General features: G+C 43.6%; 1 protein-coding gene across 1 annotated transcript in view; it reads right to left on the reverse strand.

Annotated features, from left to right (window-relative positions):
- Positions 1-22,343, reverse strand: part of LOC139664371 (spermatid perinuclear RNA-binding protein-like) — an 80,292-nt gene that overhangs the window by 36,340 nt on the left and 21,609 nt on the right. Inside the window, exons 2-6 of the mRNA XM_071543174.1 lie at positions 17,320-17,477; positions 12,178-12,407; positions 10,055-10,220; positions 7,345-7,468; positions 1,336-1,475 (exon numbers count right to left, since the gene is read on the reverse strand). Coding sequence (XP_071399275.1) covers positions 1,336-1,475; positions 7,345-7,468; positions 10,055-10,220; positions 12,178-12,407; positions 17,320-17,322 — 663 coding nt within the window. The 5' untranslated portion in view covers positions 17,323-17,477. The remainder of the gene's footprint in view (positions 1-1,335; positions 1,476-7,344; positions 7,469-10,054; positions 10,221-12,177; positions 12,408-17,319; positions 17,478-22,343) is intronic.

The raw sequence follows: 22,343 nt of genomic DNA on the forward strand, positions 1-22,343 counted from the left end.
AGGATTTACGCTCAAACAAAATCCTGCAGGTCTTGCCTTACCTGCAGCCCACAGTCCGGTCTACACTCTGCTACTGCTTGGCATTTAGCTGTCCTCTCCCTACGGCAGCCTGCTCCTCTCCCTGCCTGACCTGGACTCTCTCTTTCTCCCTGCCTGACCTGGACTCTCCTCTCTCCCTGCCTGACCTGGACTCTCCTCTCTCCCTGCCTGACCTGGACTCTCCTCTCTCCCTGCCTGACCTGGACTCTCCTCTCCCTCCAGGCTCCCAGCGGTGAATCAACCTCCCGACCCGGTCAGACCGGCAGAGTCAAGGTGAAATCTGAAAACTCATCGCTTCAAGAAACTCTTCACGACCCGTCTTCCCCCTGAATCACATTCTGCTCTTCCGTATCGTCTGGAAAAAATACGTTTTCTACATCATCATTGTAGGAACATCTACACTCTATTATCATCTACACTTCATTAGGTACACCTATCTGGGCTTCGTCCGATATTATCAAATATAACCCATAAAACCCATACAACTCAAACAGCAACTCAATATATAAACCACTGCATGCTTTATATATTGCGTTGCTGCCACATGATTGGCTGTTTGGAGAAGCAGGCTGTTTGCGTTAACGAGCAGGTGTACCTAATAAAGTGGCCGATGAGTGTATTTGGAAGGAACATGAGCATTAATCTTTTTGGATTTGAGTCTTGGGCTGAAAACTGCTGAAGGATTGGATTAATGAAAGCCCAGACAGTGAGACAGCGGTAGAGAGCCGGGTCGGTCCGTTCATGAATTGGAATAAAGGGGATGTGGTTTTGACTAGGGCTGCAACTAACGATTATTTTCTCGATTAATCGATTAGTTGTTTGGTCTATAAAATGTCAGAAAATGGTGAAAAATGTGGATCAGTGTTTCCCAAAGCCCAAGATGACGTCCTCAAATGTCTTGTTTTGTCCACAACCCAAAGATATTCAGTTTACTGTCATAGAGGAGTAAAGAAACCAGAAAATATTCACATTTAAGAAGCTGGAATCAGAGAATTTTGACTTATTTTTCTTAAAAAATTACTCAAACCGATTAATCGATTATCAAAATAGTTGGCAATTAATCTAATAGTTGACAACTAATCGATTAATCGATTAATTGTTGCAGCTCTAGTTTTGACCCTTGCACTCCTCACTGCTGGATGCTTGTAACGTTGGCAATCAATACAATTCAATAACAATTTAAGGTTATTCTACTGTTGCACTGGCTGTAATGCACTCAGGATATGACTGGCTGCCAGAAATGTAAATGTGATGTAACCACAGACTGAACTGTGTCCTCGGCCCAGCTGTGCTCACCTGGAACCATTTGGCGCGTCGGAGCGATGCCAGCGCAGCCTGGCAGCTCTGCCGGTCCAGAACATCCTCCTCCTCCTCCTCCTCCTCCTCCTCCTCCTCCTCCTCTTCCTTCTTGTCCTCCTCCTGCTCCTTCTCCTCCTTCTGAGCGCCCTCCTCTGGAGAGAGGAAGAGGAGGAGACACGACAGACTGAGCGTGAGCGCGCCGAAGCTCCACACTCACACACAGACACACAGGCAGCAGGGTTGACGGCTAATTATTAGGCAAACCCACTGATCTGACCGAATGAGCTAGGAGGGGAAATTTGAGAGATTCCGTGATTTTTCTGGGAGGGGTTTCTCATGCACAAGGCAGGATCTTTCATGACATTGACAAGAGGAACCGGAGTAGACGTGAGCGCATGCGTCTTGCCGCCCGGCCGGAGTCTCACTCTAGATGCAGATCAGTGGCTGAAGGCGATGGAACACGCCAGATTAGTGTGTTATCAATTACGGCGCAGGACGAAAATGAAAGCATGGCACCAGCTCAGGAGCACAAGCCAGATTGGAAATTAGGATAACACTTTAGAATATTATGATATTTTGATAGATTCAGAAATACTGGCTCAGGAACGCCTGAGATCGGTGAGAGGCAGAGAGCAGCGCATTAGTAATTCAACTTCAAGAAGAAAGTTGGCCCGCTTTAAAGCTCGATTGCTCTGCAGTTTGTCGGGCGCCATGCTGGCATTTTCGCTCTTGCGGGGTCGGTCAGATGTTTATGTTTGACTGAAACAGTCTCTCCACACCGGGTTCCTGTGGGGAGCACTTCCTGCCATGACTTGAGGCTGAGCCATGGGAGAACGACAGCAGAAGAAGAGTGACAGCGGATGACAACAACAACATAAACATCTGAGAGTGAGAACGCCACCCTGGAAAGAAAGTGAAGGCTGTTTGTTCTCGGGAGCAGCTAAGGGGGGAGGGGGGGGGGGAGGGGGGGGGTGCCCACTGTGGGACAGTCAAGCAGACGAACAAGAGGGGGAACAGACTGCAGACCACACCGTTCAGCTCAGTAGAAAAGGCTCACAGGTTATCAGTGATCTAGCCTGCGAAATCTAAATCTTCTCAGCAGCTCAGAAAGTTATTTTTATTCTTCGGCTTGCCAAGTTGCAGATATTAGATCCTGATAATTACACCGTCGCATGGGACTTTCTTCAATGCCATTACGGTTCAAAGATACAGTATCGCCCGATGAGTAATAGCCAGCAAACATTAAATCATAGATATTTTCTACCAAGCTGACAGTAATGCTGACACATCGTATCTGAAAAACACCTAGTCTTACAGAAGAGGTAACGGAACAGTCTGGCCTCAAATTCCAATATCTGCTGTATTCAAATTGCAATTTATTGGACCGCATGCGATACAGCAGTCAGCATTGTGAGCCGAGGAGCCGATCTCTGTGTGGTTTGGCAGTCTGTCGCTGTAGAGACCGTTGTGAAAGCTGAACAGGATGGAAGAGGTGGAAGACAAACGAAGGAGCTGATGAGAGACACAGGGATCGTCCCGTGTCACTCCTCCTCTAGGACCAAAGACTGAGGACCTTCATGTTCTGCCCCAGGGAGTTCTGGGTAATGTAGCACTTGGACGGGAATCCTGGGCTAATGGCGTGCTTTGTCAAAGAAAGTTGGAGGTGTAAACTTTTTTAATACAGCAGTAATATTTGGCCAAATTCCCAGTTTTGCTTTCCAGGTGCAACTTGAGACCTTTAAACAAATGATATTGGGGATCTAAGTGAGACCCGGAGATAGGCCATTAAAAAACTATTCTCTCTCCAGAAATACTTAGTGGCTGGAAACTATAGTCACTTTAAAAAGTATATAAGTGGTTCCTGGGGTCGTGTTGCATGCCACTAATGCTGCCGGGGTTCGTGGATCGATTCCCCCCGGGCCGGATAAGATGAAGATGTACAGTATGTGCTCATGGTAATGTGAGGTGTTCTGGATAAAAGAGCGTCCACTAAACGGCAGATGTTGTGTTTCTCTTGTGCTTTCATACCTTCAATTATTCAGATTCTTAAATTCTTGATTTGAGGGTTTTGGGCAATATTTGATATGATGAATACTAGGGATGGGATGATACGCTTATCTCGCAATACGATTTGCTATGTGATATGGGGGTTATGATTCGATTCAACCACGATACAATGTAATAAATAAAGGTTCAATGACATTCAGTATAGAATTATGCTTATTTCTGAGACACAAATCTTTCTAGCCATGCCATTGGCCGCTAGAATGTAAACAACAATTTAAAAATGTTGTTACAAAGTGACAATAATATAATTTGGATGGAGAGCTTGTGAAACTGTGATGGTCAAGTGATTACTACAGCAGAATAACTGATACGTATTGTCACATTTTGTATTGTGATATACTGAATTCCGATATATGGTCCCATCCCTATTGAATACTAATATTGGCAGGGGATTATGACTGATTGAATAGGCAATATCATTCCATAACTGAACATTATTCTTCAAAATATACAAATGTGTAAAATAAGAGTGGGTCTAAAAATACATAAAATGAGTAATCACATGTATGCTGCAACTGTGAAGATTTCTACACTTTTCTCAGGTTTTGAGTAAAAGGATCGTCGTTTCCCACAAGTCTTTGCTCCTCTGTGTGCAGATGAATTGAGGAACATCCTTCCCAGAGGCAGGAACATGAAGGAACCATCACTCACAGGTCAAGACCACATACAGATAAGGACAACCCCCGCTAAATTCTCCTTGACATCATCAGCTTAGGGGAATTTTGATTAGTGACCAGGACATCAAATTAAATTAACACCACTGTTTTTTACAACATGAAATTATGGGATGTCAGTCTGAGCCAATAGCAGCTGATCAACAAAGAGGGGTCAGCCCCAGTAATTATAACAAAGAGGTATTGATCTCGAAAGGGCTGCTGGGTAATGTAGTCATTTTGTCCTTTTTGTCTGTGTGCTCTGTAGTAGACATGGACCAGAATTTCATGGCGTACAGTGACCCAGAGAGAAGTCCAGTCAACAGAGGGAGGGGGGCGGGGGGGAGAGGAGCATGTCTGAGGCAGAGAGTGAGTGGGTTGGTTTGATTTGGTTGTCGGGGAAGCCCCTTGTACCCGGGGTTTCCTGCTGCTGGGTAGGGGGGGGCACCTCGTCGGCAGCGGGGCCAGGCGGGGCCTCAGAGAAGTGTCAATCCACACAGCAGGCTGACCTGGGGAGCTATGGCAACAAAACCAACAGTCAGTGAGCAGAGGCTAGCTACAGGAGGCACACTCTAACCGCTAGGGGTTTGTCTAAGATCCAAAGGGACTCAGTTAGCACCTTAGGGTTAGGCCTGGTTCCAGACTGCTGAATCGCGTCCCGCACACTTTTCAGATTTTGTTGAGTGATTCAGAGAGTCTGGTGTTTCCCTCGTCAACGGCTTGTTCTCACTCTGAGAAACAAAACGGCAATTAGCATCTGTGGGCGGGACTAAAGTTTGAACCGTTGGTGCAATGGTTTTTCATTGGCGTTTCGGCAGAATAGGTTTGTTGAAATCACCTCCTTAACCAACATATTGTCTTTGCAAAAACAAAATTTTTGTCAAAATGGACGGACATTCTTGGTTCAGTTGGTAAATGTCTGGCTAACCATGGATGTAGAGGCTGACTGGCTGCAGCATCATGTGACTGAAGTAACGTCAGAGCGGCCGGATACATCAGTCACTAGCCCCCCCCCCCCCCCACAGAAAACGGCTAACGAAGAGGAAATCTCAGGCTGAATAATGGAGTGGAACCAGATGGACGTTCAGTCTGAATATCAGGCTACCTCAGGGTTCCTCACCAGAATGAATATCCCTATAATGCCGGGCTCAGATTACAGGAGTTTTTCGCCGATTTATCCCCGATTTGCCCCTCCCGACAATCGGAGGTGAAATCTGGATCTGAGTCTTGGTTGGAACCGAAGTTCGGCTCAGAATATCTGGTGCTGTGAGCTGTGTACAGATCTAATCTGAACCCTCCTGAACCGTTCGAAGACGCATTGGAGCCGCCCCGATAATTTCTAACCTGTCTGATATTTGCGAGTATCTGCACGGCAACGTCACTTCATTATGCCTAACGGCTGACGGTATTGCCTAGCAACGGTAAACCTTTTAGCACTTGGCTAGCGATAGCTAGCCAAGTGCACAAACGCATATTAAAACTGACGGTTAGCCCACTTTATGTCTGTCTCTCCAAACACTTCCTCATCCAAACTCGTCTGGCCTTTCACTTTTCTTTGGCAAACTACTGAACCCACCAAAGCAGCTGCTCCACCTCCATGTCTGTAAACATCTGCCTCCTACTCTCCACGGTCATGCAAGTTAAGATAATCTTAATAATATCTTGTAGTGTGTGATGCACCGTCATATTCTAAACTTGTAGTGTGAGCTTGTTTGCGATTTGAGAGAAGAAAATCGGTTAAGCTTCTCCTTATGTGCATGATGCAACCCGATTTCAAAATCGGTTAGGATTTTAAAACTCCTGTAATCTGAGCCCGGAATAAAGGGTTCCTTGAAGAACCTCACATGTTAGAGGTTTGTGGAAGCAGTGCCAGGGTTCATGGACCCTTGATGAATGGATTCTTCAAGGAACCCTTCTGGGTTCCCCTAAGACTGCAATCTGAATAACCCATTATGGTTCTTTGAAGACCTTTTAGTTGTTCCAGTGTAGAGAACAATATCAGGAGAGAGAGGACAGTTTTGTTTGTGTACAGCAGAGGCAGGAGGAATCGTCTTGTTTATTGAAGCTTCACAGTGTGTAACAAAATCGACTGACACAAAAAGCTGCTGTCCTGGTTTGTGCTGGCAAGGTGGCGAATCTGAAGGCTGAGGAGAAATTGTTTTCTCCCTGTTGTGACGTGGCCTCAAAGCTGCACTGAACAGCCGCTCCGGAGCTCTCTATACTGTTTGGCAGAATCCATTTTTCTACCTTTTGTGATGGCTCGACTCAATCAATCCCAGTGGGACCGGCGCCACAATGGGACGAGGTGTTCCATAATGGCTGCTCTTCACGTCTGACTCGCCTTTCATTCATTTTTAATTTCATCCCCTTTGGGAAAAAAAAAAAGAACAAAAAAAAAAAAGAAACTCACAGCGGAAGCACCGATGCCAAACGTCCGTTCTTGACTTACAGTATAGACTGAATAGAGAGTTAAGCTTCCAGTCAATTCGGTCAACTGAGATGATTTTTCCTCAGCTTCTGGTCAAAGGGGATGAATTACCTTGTTGGTCTTGAGGGATTACTTCCCTTAAACGCTGGGTGAAAAGGAACAACAACCACCTTCCCGTCTGAAAGGTGAAAATATCGCATCCCAATTGAACATTTCTCTGAACCTAAAACGACTACTTTCTTCTTTTTTAAATGCCTGGCCAGAAAAGGAACAACTTCCCTGATCTGAAAAGGATTTCGCTCGCCTCAAATGGACGGCTTTTCCTCTCCGGTCAAACGGAGATGGCGGACGATAGCGGAGGACACCTGAGACAGGCGGCTCCTTTTACGCCCCGTCCCGACCCCGACGCATCCCCAGCGGAAATCATCTTCCACCGGCCATCTGCTGTTTCCACCACACTTGACCCAGATCCATATCCTCTCCTTTCTCCTTTTTCCCCTCCTGTTCTCCTCCACAGCCACCGCCTCCCCTCTCGCCTTTCAACCCTCTCCCAGTATCACCCTCTCCATCTTCCCTAGATTGTCTCCCTTTCCCAGCTTGGGTTTCACATCTCTTTTGTACCTTCACACATTCCTCTATCTACCCCTCCCCTCCTTGTTTTCTTCCCCCCTTCCTCTCCTGTTCCACATCTCCTCACCCTTTCCCCCCCCCCCCCTCTCCCTCTCTCTCTCTCTCTCTCTCTGTCATGTAAAGGTCAAATAAAAACAGGGACCGCATCCTCCCAAATAGGAGACGCAGGAGGTGATGGGGTGGGGGGAGAGGAGGAGGAGTGAATACCTTCTTCTGTGGTGCTGGGTTCCTCCCTCATGGCTAGGGAGGAGAGGGTGATCTTCAGCGTGAGCTCGGGGTCTTTGGTGTTGAAGACCCGGATGGCTGCCTCGGCCACGCACGACCGCACCTCGTACTTGTCCTCCGTCATTGTCTGCAAGGTAGGGGGCTGCACGATTAATTGAAAAATCGAATATCACAGTCGCAATATTGACTCCTGCGGTTTCTAAATCTGCAGGAGGAGCGCTGCAGGTTTTATATAGGTAGGGGAATGTGTTTAGGGCAGCTTCCTAAACAAGAGGTTTTCTGTACTGTGCAGAATCCCCTGGCCTATGAATCAACTTGAGTGCAGGAGAAAATCTTATTTTATTCATATTGAGCAAATCCTATGCATCAGCACCCCATGCACACACACACACACACACACTACCAGTCAAAAGTTTGGACACACAACATTTTTCTTTATGTTTGCTATTTTCCACATTTCAGAATAACAGTAAAGATGTCAAAACTATGAAATAACACAAATGGAATTATGCAGCGACCAAAAAAGTGTCAAACAAATCAAAACTATTTTAGATTTTAGATTCTTTAAAGTAGCCGCCCTTTGCCTTGATGGAAAGGCAAAGGCTTTGGAAAGAAATTCATACATAGGATCAACTTCACTATTTATATTTGTCTAAGAAACTAATTTCAAGCATGTAAGCAGAAGCCTTTAGATCAGAATGGCTTTAAGAGAATGAAAAACACAGAATATTCAGTCAGGTGTGTCCAGATTTTTGACCTAAATTGACATTTAGGAGATGAGAAAGAAATTATGTAGAAAATCATTTGAGAAAAACCTGCAAATTTTTTTTCGGCGATATCAAACAGAACTCCTTCTCATATACCACAAATGCTTCTATTCACATTAATTTCATCCACATTTCATCTAGATTTTTCACCTCTGCTACCCCAGAATACTCAACTATCTTGTTTTTCCTCTTGATTTGTGTGACGTTCAACAGCGTGTTTTATTAGATTTTTTTCAAGTGCGTTCTCACTATCCGGTGTGTCTGAGAGACAACCTCATCCATCACCCCTCTCCCTGTCAACTCCTCCCCGTTTGGCCCAGGAAATGAAAGCTTCAAATGGTTTCCTCCCTTGATGATGAAGCGCACACAGCAGCTATGGCAGGTAATTAACTCGCTGACGGGGGCATATTTAGGCTCTGTGTACACCGGGCTCCTCGTTTTTTAGTTGGCAGCACTTAACACATGCTTGGGGGAGGGGAAGAGCTAGTTGGGGTTCTTGTCGTTGCTATGCGACCGATAGAAACCCATTTGAAGCGTTCCGCTCTTCTTTAGCTAAAAGTTGGAATATTTTTTAAATGCTGCCGAATTCTGGGTGCTGAAAAACTCGCTAAGCTCTCGGTGCTGCTGGGAACGCCCCAACAACGCTTCCTTTGCATTGAAAATAATGAGGGAAAAGAAAAAAAAAAAAAGAGAGGATCCCAGTGGAAAGCTCTGAGTCAAAAGTTTGAGGTCTGAAGATTATACTGCGGGAGACAGAATGGCAAAGATAAATCAAGTGTAGTCTCAGGAGTGCAGTCCATTTCCTCTCCAAATCATATCCCCTCTCCCCATATCGTCTTCTTCTACTTGCTGAAAATAATTCTCATGCCTGATTTAAGAATAAAAAAACAAACCCTCTTCTCTCCCTGGCTCCTATTTATTTGCCTGACACTTCTCCATAAAACATGATAATTTGAGGACACACAAATATTTTGTTGCATATATTGTCGGGGTGCTGCGGCATCCACCAACACACTCCTTATTATTGCTTATTCTACTGCCGCACTCAATTCTACATGGCTCTGGATAAGAGGGTCAACTAAATGACTCAACCGTTTGGTTTTCCAGACTATTTTATCTTAATAGGATTTTATGAAAATACGCCAACATACCATGGCTCACAAAGGATGTTTATTTCATGCTTTTTTTCAAGATTGCTGCCTTAACTTTGACTTTCACAGTTAATTCTGAGTGTATTGCTTATGTAGAAAAACAGCTGCTGTCCATGTTATGTCCCTTTGCACTGTACACTACCAGTTAAAAGTCTGGACCCACCTGACTGAATGTACTACGCTTCTCATTCTCTTAAAGCCATTTTGATCTAAAGGCTTCTGCTTAAATGCTTGAAATGTGTTTCTTAGACAAATACAAAGAGTGAAGTTGATCCTATGTATGAATTTCTTTCCAAAGCCTTTGCCTTTCCATCAAGGCAAAGGGCAGCTACTTTAAAGAATCTAAAATATAAGATAGTTTTGATTTGTTTAACACTTTTTTTTGGTTGCTGCATAATTCCATTTGTGTTATTTCATAGTTTTGATATCTTTACTGTTATTCTAAAATGTGGAAAATAGTGAAAATAAAGAAAAATGCTTGTGTCCAAACTTTTGGCTGGTAGTGTATGTGAGGAACCATGTCATGTGTATTGGTCTGTACTGATAAACTCTTGGCTGTCAGTTTATCTCTGCTGCAATGTCACCACACAAACTCCTGTACTTTTATTGTAGTTAAAGCAGTTCTGGCTGCTCTCTCTGAGGACGAGCGTTTCTATTGAAGGCCGGATCACAAAGGACGCCTTTTTAATGCTTCCCCACCCCAAGGTTGCTTCCTCAGCTCGGCTTTCATTGTCCATTTTGAACACACAGTGCTGAACACCGCTCGGTGCCGCGGCGCTGTACTGTGGAGCGTACCTGGATCTGCAGCGGCAGGTTGGCGCTGATGGTGTAGAGCAGCAGCTTGGTGGGTTTCTCCCTGCACATCAGCACCAGCTCCAGGTCCATGTCCCCTTTGATCAGCAGGCCCTTGGCCAGCAGGCCGACACGCAGCACGCCGCACAGCACCGACGCCGCGTCCGGCCTGAGGGCAGAGAGACCAGACCAGAGCCGCCGTCAGACTCGCTCACAGCACCTGAGCAGCGGTTCTCAACCTTTTCGGCTTGTGACCCCTTAAAACGACGGAGGTCATGTCCACTCATGACCCCCGTCAAAGACAATCCCACCAGAGAATGATTTTCCCTTTTCAGGTTGTTTTGTTATATCAGAGAGGCATAGAGGCTGAAAAGTATTCAGTATTTCACAAGAAAAAATAAAAAAAATTAGAGGAAAAACAACATCATCTCACAAACCTCCAAAAGTATCTCACAACCCCTTGGGGGTCCCGACCCCCAGGTTGAGAACAACTGCACTAGAGAGCTTTCAGGTGACATAACTCACCCTCTGGCGGCCATTTTGGAGGTCCTCAGTTCTCATGAAATCGTGGCTCTGAACAGCTGATTGGGTTTCTAACCGTGCGACTTGGCCGTCTCAACAGAACTGAACAGACAATTCATTTCTATTGTGGGCTGGGAATTCATCATCTCACCACTTTAGATAATGTCAGCTTTGCTAGTTTGCTAACTAGTATCTGGACAGCCAGCCATCACAGTCTTCACATCTGAATTGTGCACAAGCTAATGTATGTGATAGGAGCTGACTCTTCTCAAGCTACAACTCTTCATGTTTTGGAGTAGAGACTAGGGCTAAAGACAAGACAGTTTACTGTGTCACAGTAACCTACATTTGGAAACAAATCCACCTTATCACACTATTCACTTTTACTGAGAACGTTACTGAATGGATCTACAGCCACACCAAAACAATCTGCATCAGCTGCTCTCTGTTTCTGGCCTGGTTGTTAAATATTTAGCCGTTATTTGCGCAGAGCAAATTCTCCTCTGGAGCTCTGTGACGGTGCCAGCAATGGCTGCTGGGAGATTTGTGATGCAGCTGCAAAGCCTCTATGCGGATGTTTCAGGGTGGGAAATTCCCGCTACCGGCCAAATGCTGGGAAGTTATGACTGTGTCTAGTGAGCTTGTTTAATCATCCAATCATTCAATAATCACACGTATCCTCACAATAAAGAATTAGAGAACACAGTTGGGAAATGATCTGGCACTGTGTTGGTAATGGTTGAAGGTAGGAAAACTGAAATAAGGCAAGGGTGATATTTTTTATCTCCTTTTTGTTTTTGTATTTTTGTATTCCTTTTTGTTTCAGGTCAGGCAGTAGGTCAGTCAGGTCAGAACTACCTGTAGTATTTTTTTCTGTACCGTACAGAACCTTCAACACAGTACAGTGTCTGCTGCTCTCTCTCAAACACACACACACACACACACACACACACACACACACACACACACACACACACACACACACACACTGCCAGTGAAAAGTTTGGGGACATCTTGCCTTTCAAGGTAATTGATTTTCTCTGTTATTTTTGAATTTTTCAAGTTTTCAAAGTAAGGGGGAAAATGCCTGCAATGCTTTTGTTAACATAAAATAGCAATTCCCTAATACTTTGGATGTATTTCTTCAATACTCAGCTTCAGCATCTCTGACTGTTGCCATGAAGAGAGTGTGAGCAGCAGTTCAGCTGATAAGGAGGTTTTTTTTGTTTAACTGTTTTAATGTTATCGTCACAAATATTTGCATGTATGATTTTTATTTTCTCAAACTAAACCTGGTTAGTTATTGCAAACCGACAAAGAAAACATGCTGATTTATTATTAAACATTTTCAAAAGCCAGGTGTCCCCAAGCTTTTGATGGGCAGTGTGCCTGCTTAGTATTCCAATGGGAAACTGAAGTGTGATAAATTACTGTACTATGACCATAGCAGGGACAGTATCAGGACAGAACAGTACTGATACTGTTATGTAACCATAGCTGGCCCAGTGCAGGTGCATAACAGTGCTGCAGTGATGGAAAAACCCTTAAAAGAACCTGAAATAAAAGCACAAACTCCTCATGAATGGAAGCCAGTGGGGACGTACTTTGTGTCTTTGGCGTCTCCCACTGTGCTGTCGGCAGCGTCGTCATCGGCGGCGGCGGTCTTCCCTGAGGGTTTGTCGATGCTGTCCATCCAATCAGAGACCTTCTTCAGGGCGCCCTCCACGGTGGACACCAGCGTCTGGACCGCCTCCAGCTCCTCCGGCGCCGGATAGACGCCAGCGTGCTTCGCCATGACATGACGGTCGTCGTTCGCAAACGATCGGAACGACCTCTGGGTTTAGCCGAGGGAGGGAGGGAGGGAGGGAGGGAGGGAGGGGGGGAGGGAGGGAGGGAGGGAGGGAGGGAGAGACATTACCATTAATTACATTTCCATTTTAGGCACATTTTCATTTCAGTTGATGCTCATATCCAGCATGAATTACAGTGAGCGAGCAGGTGGAGGCTCGGTGTTTCGCTCAAGGACATTTCACCAGGACACCTGCTGCTGATGGACCCAGACTGGCTGCAGCGGGGATCAAACCTGCGACCTTTAGGACCTGAGACCTGTGGGCCGGTCTCTCCGGCCACCGAGCCGCCCTGCTGCCCCTTCATTATCATCACTCATCAGAAACGTCTTCATTGGGAACGCCGATACGAAACACAGTCAAGAGTAGGCATGGGACGATATGAAAATTTCATGTCACGATTATCCTGGCCAAAATAATTGCGATTCACGATATTATCCCGCTAATCATCAAAATATGCTTAAAACTCTTAAAATGGCACTAAAACATACTGGAATCACTTTACCTTACATTTTGTTAAGAAACAAATATTTTTATTGCATCATAGGACACATATCTTTTTTTTGTGAACATCCTTTTTAGTGAAAAACAAACAAGGACAGATTCAGACCCTCGCCAACTCAGGTAATCACAATGAGAGAAAAAAATCCATTAATAAAAATAATCTACCTATCAATCTGATATCCAAGCATCCAGCATGGTTCAAAATAAATCAAGAAATCAACAGGACTGTACGTTAGTGAGCTAGACAGCGTTTCCAAGTCACTGGTGAGGATATTCACGAGTATCCCGATAATGGAAATTCACCAAGATAAAATTATTTTGAGTGTTTTTATCGCGATAAAAGATAAAATCTTATATCCTCCCATCCCTAGTCAAGAGTGTGAGCACAATACGCAAAGAGGGCCTGATGCTTTTCATATGGAGGCTTCATTCCAAAAAGCTATATCTTAATTACCTGAAATTCATTAGTCATTAAATCAAAAACAGATGATTCCATGTTCGAAAAGGGAGCCGCTATGTGAGCAAAGGTCTTAAAATGACTCATAACTTTAATAGTAACCCATAATGTGCTTATTTTCGTGCCAGACATCATTTAGTAGGTGTGGGTGCCACTTTCTTCCAAATGGTGGATACCTCATTTTGGCAGGAAATTTCTTCATATATTCAATTGCTATTTTCAGTTTTTGCCGACTGAACCGGCAGACAGTGGTTGTTAGCGCTCATCGATGCCGAACAATCAGAAGAACGTCTGGCTTTTGGGGGGGGGGGGGGGGGCGCGGAAACAGTTAAAGACGGGGATTATCATCATTATCGTCATTCATCACAGACGCCATCATCAAAGCGGTGCGAGCTCTGGGTAATTGCGGAGCGACTTAAATTGTTGACTGTGAACTTGCTTTCGGGAGGCAGACTGAATCCTTAGCAAGATAGATTTCCTTTGAACTCCAGTGTGCCGTTAGTTAATTCAGCCTCGATGCCCGCCGTTGTTTTTGCTCGGCGCTCTTCTCAGACGGGGCCGCTGCAAAAACGAGGAAGCTGGTTTTGCGGCGTCGGCGTCGGGAGTGAAACGCTCCTCGCCGCCCCGGCCCCGCGTGACGACAGCGACACCTGAAGCGACCTGAGCTGCTGCTGCTGCCGCCAACCTCCGCGTGGCCTAGATACAGCCGCCCTTACTTAACATTAACATTTATGACATGTACTTAGGGATATAGAGCCCGTTTCTCTCTGAGGGGAGGGGGGAAAAAAGCTGATGTGCAAAAATTAGCTCGCTGCACGGTTTTTTTCAGAGCCAGCCGAGCATCATGTGAGGCTCCAAGGTCAAACAGCTATCTCTCTCCATCTCCCCTTTCTCTTCATCTCCTCTCGTTTCTTCCCTCCCTCCCTCTCTCTCTCTCTCTCTCTCTCTCTGTCCCACTCTCTCTCTCTCTGCCTGCAGCGTGTAAGCACCTCTCATTACGGTGAGTTATTTATGACGCCGCTTTAATAATTCATGGCCATGAGTCTCGGGAGCTTGTGCTGGAGTTGCAAGGGTCATTCATCACGACCCGGCTAATCTCTCTCTGAACCGCCGGAGGCTCCGCGGCTCTGCAGCGGCGAGTGTGGGCGGCGTCAACAACCATAACACTCACGTACACACAACATTAACAAGATCTAAATGAAAGATTAAGGCTCGCGGAGCACCGATACCGATTTTGGATACTGGCGCCGGCCCAAAACCAGGCGGCGTTACTTCTGCTTGTTACCTGCAAAGATTATTGATACCAGGAAACACAGAGAACAAGACAACTGGGAGAACAGGCCTGCACTGCAGTTAGAACAGAGGTTTGCATTGCAGAAGTTGCCGGTTGAGAGTCATTTGATTCAACTGACACTTACACAGTCATGAAAATGTAGGTTTGAACTAGAGCTGCAACGATTAATCGATTAGTTGTCAACTATTAAATTAATCGCCAACTATTTTGATAATCGATTAATTAATTTAGTAATTTTTTAAGAAAAATAAGTCAAAATTCTCTGATTCCAGCTTCTTAAATGTGAATATTTTCTGGTTTCTTTACTCCTCTATGACAGTAAACTGAATATCTTTGGGTTGTGGACAAAACAAGACATTTGAGGACGTCATCTTGGGCTTTGGGAAACACTGATCCACATTTTTCACCATTTTCTGACATTTTATAGACCAAACAACTAATCGATTAATCGAGAAAATAATCGACAGATTAATCGACAATGAAAATAATCGTTAGTTGCAGCCCTAGTTTGAACAGAAACAATTCCTTCTACAAGTTTCCTTCGGTAAAAAAGAAATACATCTATCTATAAATTACATTACAGAATGATACAAGCGGATGACATTTGATACGATAGGTAATTAACACATATACAGTCTATACAAAGATGATTCTACCTCCACATTTTTCTATAGAACATTGATCTGAATTACATCACATATTTAGGTGACAGAGAGCCTTAAAACATCTTCACTAGCAGCCAATACTTTTTCTATTGTATAAACAAACTGATCCAAATGGTTCACATCAAGGTAAAAAATCATTAGTGTTGTCACGATAACTGACATTTCAATACTACTTTGATACCGCTGCAAAAGACATTTCTGGGTCGATTTTGTTGTTTGGCGTATTTTAATTCGGCACCTCCAGATGTTTCCAGCAGCTACAGTGGAGTTTGATATGAGAAAATGTTTCAGGATGTAAAACCTCAGCGGTAAACGTCAGGTTTTGGTGTCAGTCCCTCAGAATCAAAGAGCGAGGGCTTCTTTCTAGAGCCGCCATTTTGCACCGAGAGACGTTCAACAATCATACAGGGAGAGATCCATCGTAGAAGAGGAGAGAGACCAATTTCTCCACCCACAGGAGCAGGAGAGAGACCAGAATGCAATGCAGCAGAGACACATGCTGGGGTTTGAGTAAAGGGTGCGACTCTCACTCTTGACTGGAAAAACTATTTCTCCTGGGGTTGTGAAAGGCATTGTGGGAAATACAGGAAATCACTAACTGAAGTAGAAGTGGACGAGGCAGTTTAAGGGAAAGCGGGTGCAACAAAAAGCTAAATGACAACTCTTCATCACTAAATAACTCCTGGAATGTGTTGAACATCACAGACTGATGATTTATAACAGTGTGAGAGGATCCGAGGGGGAATTTTCCTTTAAAAGACAGACAGAGCGTCAGTCTGGCTCTTCACAGCCTGACTGAGTCAAACAGCTGAGAACATTCAACAGTCAAACAGGCCACACCGTCTTGAACTGGATCCCAGTCCAACTGAACTGGTTGACAAACCGGTTCCAGGAGCCAAATATGGAACTATTTGGCTTACAGAGCCGACAAAGAGTCAGGTGTGGGAACAAAATGTACCTTCGTAGTGACTGTTGTTTTGTGACCTTGTTTGATGGTTTTTCTTGTTGGCCATGGTATCGTAGTGGAATTGAATTTTTAGATATTAAATATATAATTAGTTTCTTCCATCCCTGTAGCTCTTGGACCCACAGACAGTATTGTCTCCAGTCAGCTGTCAGTTGAAGCTCCGCTGCCTCTTGCTGCAACAATGAGTCCAAACTGTTTGTCAGAATATCTCCAGAAAAGCCGTTTGTGTCTCCACAGAGTTGAGAGGAAACAGACTCAGTTCCTCCGTTACGCAACTTTCACTGATCAGGAAATCACAGAACTATTTTTCTCTGCCGCAGCACAGACCGCTGTGGGGTGAAAGGCGGTTCCTGGCGGAGTGATCTAGTTCTGGACGGTCAGGACAGACTGTAAACAGTAGAGTTCAGGTAGAAGACGATCTGCTCAGTGGAAAAGGTGCGGTGCCGCTGCTTTCCGGGCCGCGGAGAGAAATACGACTAGATATTTTAGACTCCTTGTTGCGGCAAGAGGCAGCGGAGCTTGACTGGAGACAATACTGTCTGTGGGTCCAAGAGCTACAGGGATGGAAGAGACTCATTATATCGTCACTGTCAGGTGAAAACCCTGTATCTCCAAACTAAGAAAAACAGTCTTGTTTTAACTTGAACACAATGCATTTTTGACTTTATCCTGTGGATTTTCTTTTGGTTCCATAAGCCCAAGAGGTCGGAGAATTTTCCAAACCCTCTGAGGATCATGTAATCATCAAAATTGGAGTTGCATGGTTTTCACAGGACAACAGCGATATATAGGTCGAAAATTGCTCAACTTATCCTTTAAACTTTGTATTGAAGTCAGAATTCTGGTATCATGACAACACTAATACTCATCAGTACCTGGATGCAGCCTGAAACAGACAGACAGCTCAATATGGCTGCACTCTGCCTTGTGTGTGAACAGACTCTTATGGCTGTGAGGAGAAAACACACACACACACACAGAAACAGACTGCAGACTTTCACAGAAGGCTCACCATGTTTGGGGATGGGGGGAGTGGGGGGGGGTGGGGGTTGTCGGTGGGGGGGGGTCTAGGTCAAGACCGGTGTCCCGTCACTCCTCCTCTTCATGCAGTCAGATGTAGCTGAGCTGTTGGCCTCTCGGTCCGGTCTGTAGCTGTTCAACAGAGTTTCACTGGAGGAGAAGAAAGAGAAATAAGAGTTAGAGAAACAAAACAACTCCCACCTCGTTTTGTTTTCTTCACCTGTCACCTCTCTATCAAACATAAACATACAGAGGACGCAGGTTTATACATTTGTTACATCTATAGTCTGGCCGATATGGCTCTGACCCTTGTTATTGTACTGTGGCTTGCTTGTGATGTTAGTGATCTGGGAAGTAAATCTCATTCTACTGCTTTCTACTGTAGTACACTGTAAGTCAGCTAAATGCCTAAAATATACAGCTGCATGATTACACCTTAAGTGAGAATCCCAATTTCATAATTCTAATTATTTCGCTACATACTGTGGTCATGATTATTTGTCATCATTATTTGTTTTTATGATATAACTAAGGCTGCAACTAACAATTATTTTCATTATCGATGAATGTATCGATTATTCTTTCGATTAATCATTTAGTCTATAAAATGTCAAAAATAGTGACAAATGCTCATCAGAAGTTATCAGAGCCCAAACTTAGTCTGACCAGCAGCTAAAAAACCCCAAAGTATTCATTTTATAATGATATGAAACAGAGAAAAGCAGCAAATCTTAAGTCTTTGTGAAGCTGCCAACAGCAAACAGTTTGGTGTTTCTTCTTGATAAATGACCAAAACGATTCTCGATTATCAAAATCATAATTGATTCATTTTCTGTCAATAAATTATTTCAGCACTAGATAGTAACAAAAACCTTAAGAGCATTTTTGGCATCTTTTATCAACATGTGACCACAGCAGCTACAGTGAATGAAAAACACCGGACGGCTCTTGGAAAAGGAGTGAGAAAGCTGTAAAAAGCAGCAGCAGCAGCAGCGGCGTGTTCTGGCTGCAGCGGCCTCCGTCAGGTTTCTCATTCCCTCGGCTCTCTCTTTGATTCATGCACGTTGGAAGAGCTGCGAGGTTGCGACAGATTTATTCCCTTTAGAAAACTACAGCAGACACTCTAAATAAAACCAAAAGCTTCAGTATTGCCGTGTAATGCCAAAAATTCTAGGATTATTCATCGTGGAAAATTGTAATGTATGACTCTCGTGGAGCCGTACTAACATGTGAAATGGTGGAAACATGGCAGAGTCACAAGGCTTCATGAACAAAGCAACAGACTATTGTACAGGATGTTGAATGTAGGCCTATGTACAATGATATGTGCGTCTGCTATCCACAGTACTGACTGTTTGTCCTGTCCTTTATATACTGTATATGGATGGGACAATCTGTTTATCTCAGGATACAATTTGATAGTCGATATGTGCTTCATGATTCAATACAACCACGATAAGATGTAATAAATAAAAGTTTAGTGACAACAAAGTGTGACTGCGCAGAATTCTGTTTATTTCTGAGACACAAATCTTTCTAGCGATGCCATTGGCTCGCTAGAATGTAAACAACAATTTAAAAATGTCATTACAAAGTGACAGTAATATAATTTGGATGGAGAGCTTGTGAAACATTAGTGATTAGTGATTACTACAGCAGGATAACATGGAGCTGATATCACCATTCATGTTCCTGACCCTCCATATGGATTGTCACATTTTTGTATTGCGATATATTGAATTTCAATATATCGTCCCAATACTAGTTATTTACATACTGTTCCATCAAGTAAAAACAAGGTAAAACAAAACAAGAAGATTCAAAAGTAGGTAAAAAAGCAAATCTCCTGTACTGTGAAACTAAATTCCTGTCCATTTACTGTATTATATTATGATTTTGATTCTAATATCAGCACAGTGCTGCATTGCTGGTGTAAATTTTTTAGAATTTTATATAGACACATATTTTCCACTCTCTTGCTCTCTTGGCCCATAATTTCCACCTGGGCTCCTTTTGAGAACCCCCCCCTGCACACACACACACACACACACACACACACACACACACACACACACACACACACACACACACACACACACTAACATGTTAACTGAATCATGCAGAATTTATTTTCACTATTAAATGCACACGACAGACTATTGCTAACGTAGTAAAAAATGCTTATGAGATGCAGACCGAACCCCCTGTGGTGTGACCATGTGGTGAGAGAGAGAGAGAGAGAGAGAGAGAGAGAGAGAGAGAGAGAGAGAGAGAGAGAGAGAGAGAGAGAGAGAGAGAGAGAGAGAGAAGAAAGAAAGAAAGAGAGAGAGAGAGAGAGAGAGAGAGGGAGGGTCCCAGGAGACTCACTGGGGGTCAGGCTGAGCATCAATTAGATTCTCCGTCACCTTCACCTTGTTTTCAAGGACGGAGCACAGGCTTTCCACGCTTACTGCCACACTTCTGCCTCCATTCTCACCTTATATGGTTTAAATCAATATTGCCGTAATGATAAGGAATTTTTTCCAACATCGATATCACAATACGGCTCACGTATACAAAATCACATGTTAAATAATGGAACTAGAAAAGAATAAATTTTCTGAAGAACATTTGCGTGCTCGCTTCAGTTTGAAAAGGTAGACAGTTGAATTCATTTGAACGAGTTTTAATGTCTTTAAAATCAAAATTGCTCACATTATCCGATCTTTAAAAAAAAACAGATGTGGAAGCGGTCGAGTTCACATTGTGATCGCAATCCTACAAAGTCCGGACGCAATTCAGCTGCAAAGTGCACACAAGCAAGGTGAAGAGATGGAAGAACTGATACAGACAGATGTACACAGATCCAGGCACAAGAGACGCACAACAGCCATCTGCATACAGCCATGTGATCTCAGACAATACCATCTTCAGAATTACATTTCAGAAATCGCGCCGAAATAACGAGTGTAACCATAGCAACACAGTCCATACTGACACACACACCACAGGGACAACAAGACCGAGCATCCAGGACAGGACAAGACAGGACAGGACAGGACAGGACAGGACAGGACAGGACAGGACAGGACAGGACAGGACAGGACAAGACAGGACAGGACAGGACAGGACAGGACAGGACAGGATTCAAGATTCAAGAGATCTATTTGTCACATGCATAATTGTACCTGTACAACAGCAGTAACATGGGGTTGCAACAACTCCGACAACTGTGCAAATAGCGAACGTAGTAGCAGGATATCAATATATAATAATATAAAGCTATATACAGGGGAAAATGACAAGTATCATAAAAGCTATATGTACATAATAACATGAGATAAAAAATAAAAATAGCAAGGAATAGATATAATAAGTAGAAAGGTGGCCAGTTATAAATAATTTACAATTATCAGTGTGTAAACAGTGTGTAAGGTGCTGAGCTGCAAAAGGATGCAGAGTACAAAATGTACAGGACGTGTGTTGTGTGGGGTTTTAAGTACATATGGACAGGACAGGACAGTACAGGACAGGACAGGACAGGACAGGACAGTACAGGACAGGACAGGACAGGACAGGACAGGACAGGACAGGACAGGACAGGACAGGACAGGACAGTACAGGACAGGACTGGGACACACTAGGACAGTAGCTCAGCATATACTATACTGCTGCAGTTTTAATAAATTCCCCTTACCCGGCTCACTTTCTAATAACCTTTTCTCCCAGAAGAGAAGAGGTGATTAAATGGAGATAATTAAGAATACAGCGATGACTTTTTAAAGGACGCTGACAGCGCTGCGGTAGCGGCAGATGGTAAGCTCAGCGTGTGACAAAAAGACAATGCTGATTCAAAAAAAAAAACAAAAAAACAGTCCAGGGTGTGAGAACACATAAGCAAAAGGGTATGTGGTTTTCTTTTACATAATAAAAATAAACTTAACACTTTTAGAAAGAGTTTTATAATGTGCTTTAGCCTACATAAATAAAAGGCAATATGGTGAACAATAAAAGCGCTGGATGCTATATGTGTATTTATTTTCTGAGAGTCAAGTATATTTGTATAGCTCTTAATCACAGTAACAGCCTCAAAGCGTTTCACAACGCCCACATTATGAAACAATAAATGAAAATGACTCCCTCCAACCTTACAGCCTCAATGAAAACAAGAAGAAAAATACTCCACAAAAGCCCTATGAGAGCTTTTTATTTTATTTTGCCTAACCAAGAGCAATTAACCTCATTAAATGGAAATCACACAGACAAACGTTCGCAGCAATTAAAGCTAAGAAAGCAAAATTAGGTTGATTATGCTTTTAGTGCCATGCTGCAGATACAGCGCTCACTCTGCACGCATTATTAGCAGTTTCAAGTTCTATTTATTTAAATGTGTATTATCACAAGTCACAACACAATTTACAAAACAGACATTTAAAAAGAACACCAGCTCATATCACATAGTACAGTGACTCTCAACCTTTTTCATACCAAGGACCTCAAATTCAGTACAGATTAGGGCCACAGACCCCCATTTGATGAGATTTTGTCTCTTAGACCCAAATCTGAGAATATTTTTATTGTCAGATATGATTTTGTCCAGAATTCCATGACTATCTGTATTGTAGGTAGAGAGATAACAGAGAAACTATGATCAAAACAGTCATTCTTCTACATTCTATAACTGTGTTAACTTCTTGTAAATGAAATAATGCTGAAGTTTAACAATTCATCCATTTTCTGGGGAGCCCCTGGAATCTCCTCAAGGACCCCTGGTGGTCCCCAGACCCCATGTTGAGAACCACTGACATAGTATATGATCGAATATCCTATAAGATAGTATAAAGCAAGGATGAAACAATACAAAGGAAATAAAATGGTACATAAGGAGGTAGAATGTTACATGGTGTTGGACCAGCTAGACCATTTAGGGTACAATATATAATTCAGAGAATGAATACCCTACCAGTCAAAAGTCTGGACCCACCTGATTGAATGTACTTTGTTTTTCATTCTCTTAAAGCCATTTTGATCTAAAGG

Source organism: Centroberyx affinis, unplaced genomic scaffold (assembly GCF_046629955.1).
Source record: "Centroberyx affinis isolate AG114_WGS23_722 - 3 ecotype Tasmania unplaced genomic scaffold, CSIRO-AGI_Caff_v1 ptg004253l_1, whole genome shotgun sequence".
Taxonomy (NCBI): Eukaryota; Metazoa; Chordata; class Actinopteri; order Beryciformes; family Berycidae; genus Centroberyx; species Centroberyx affinis.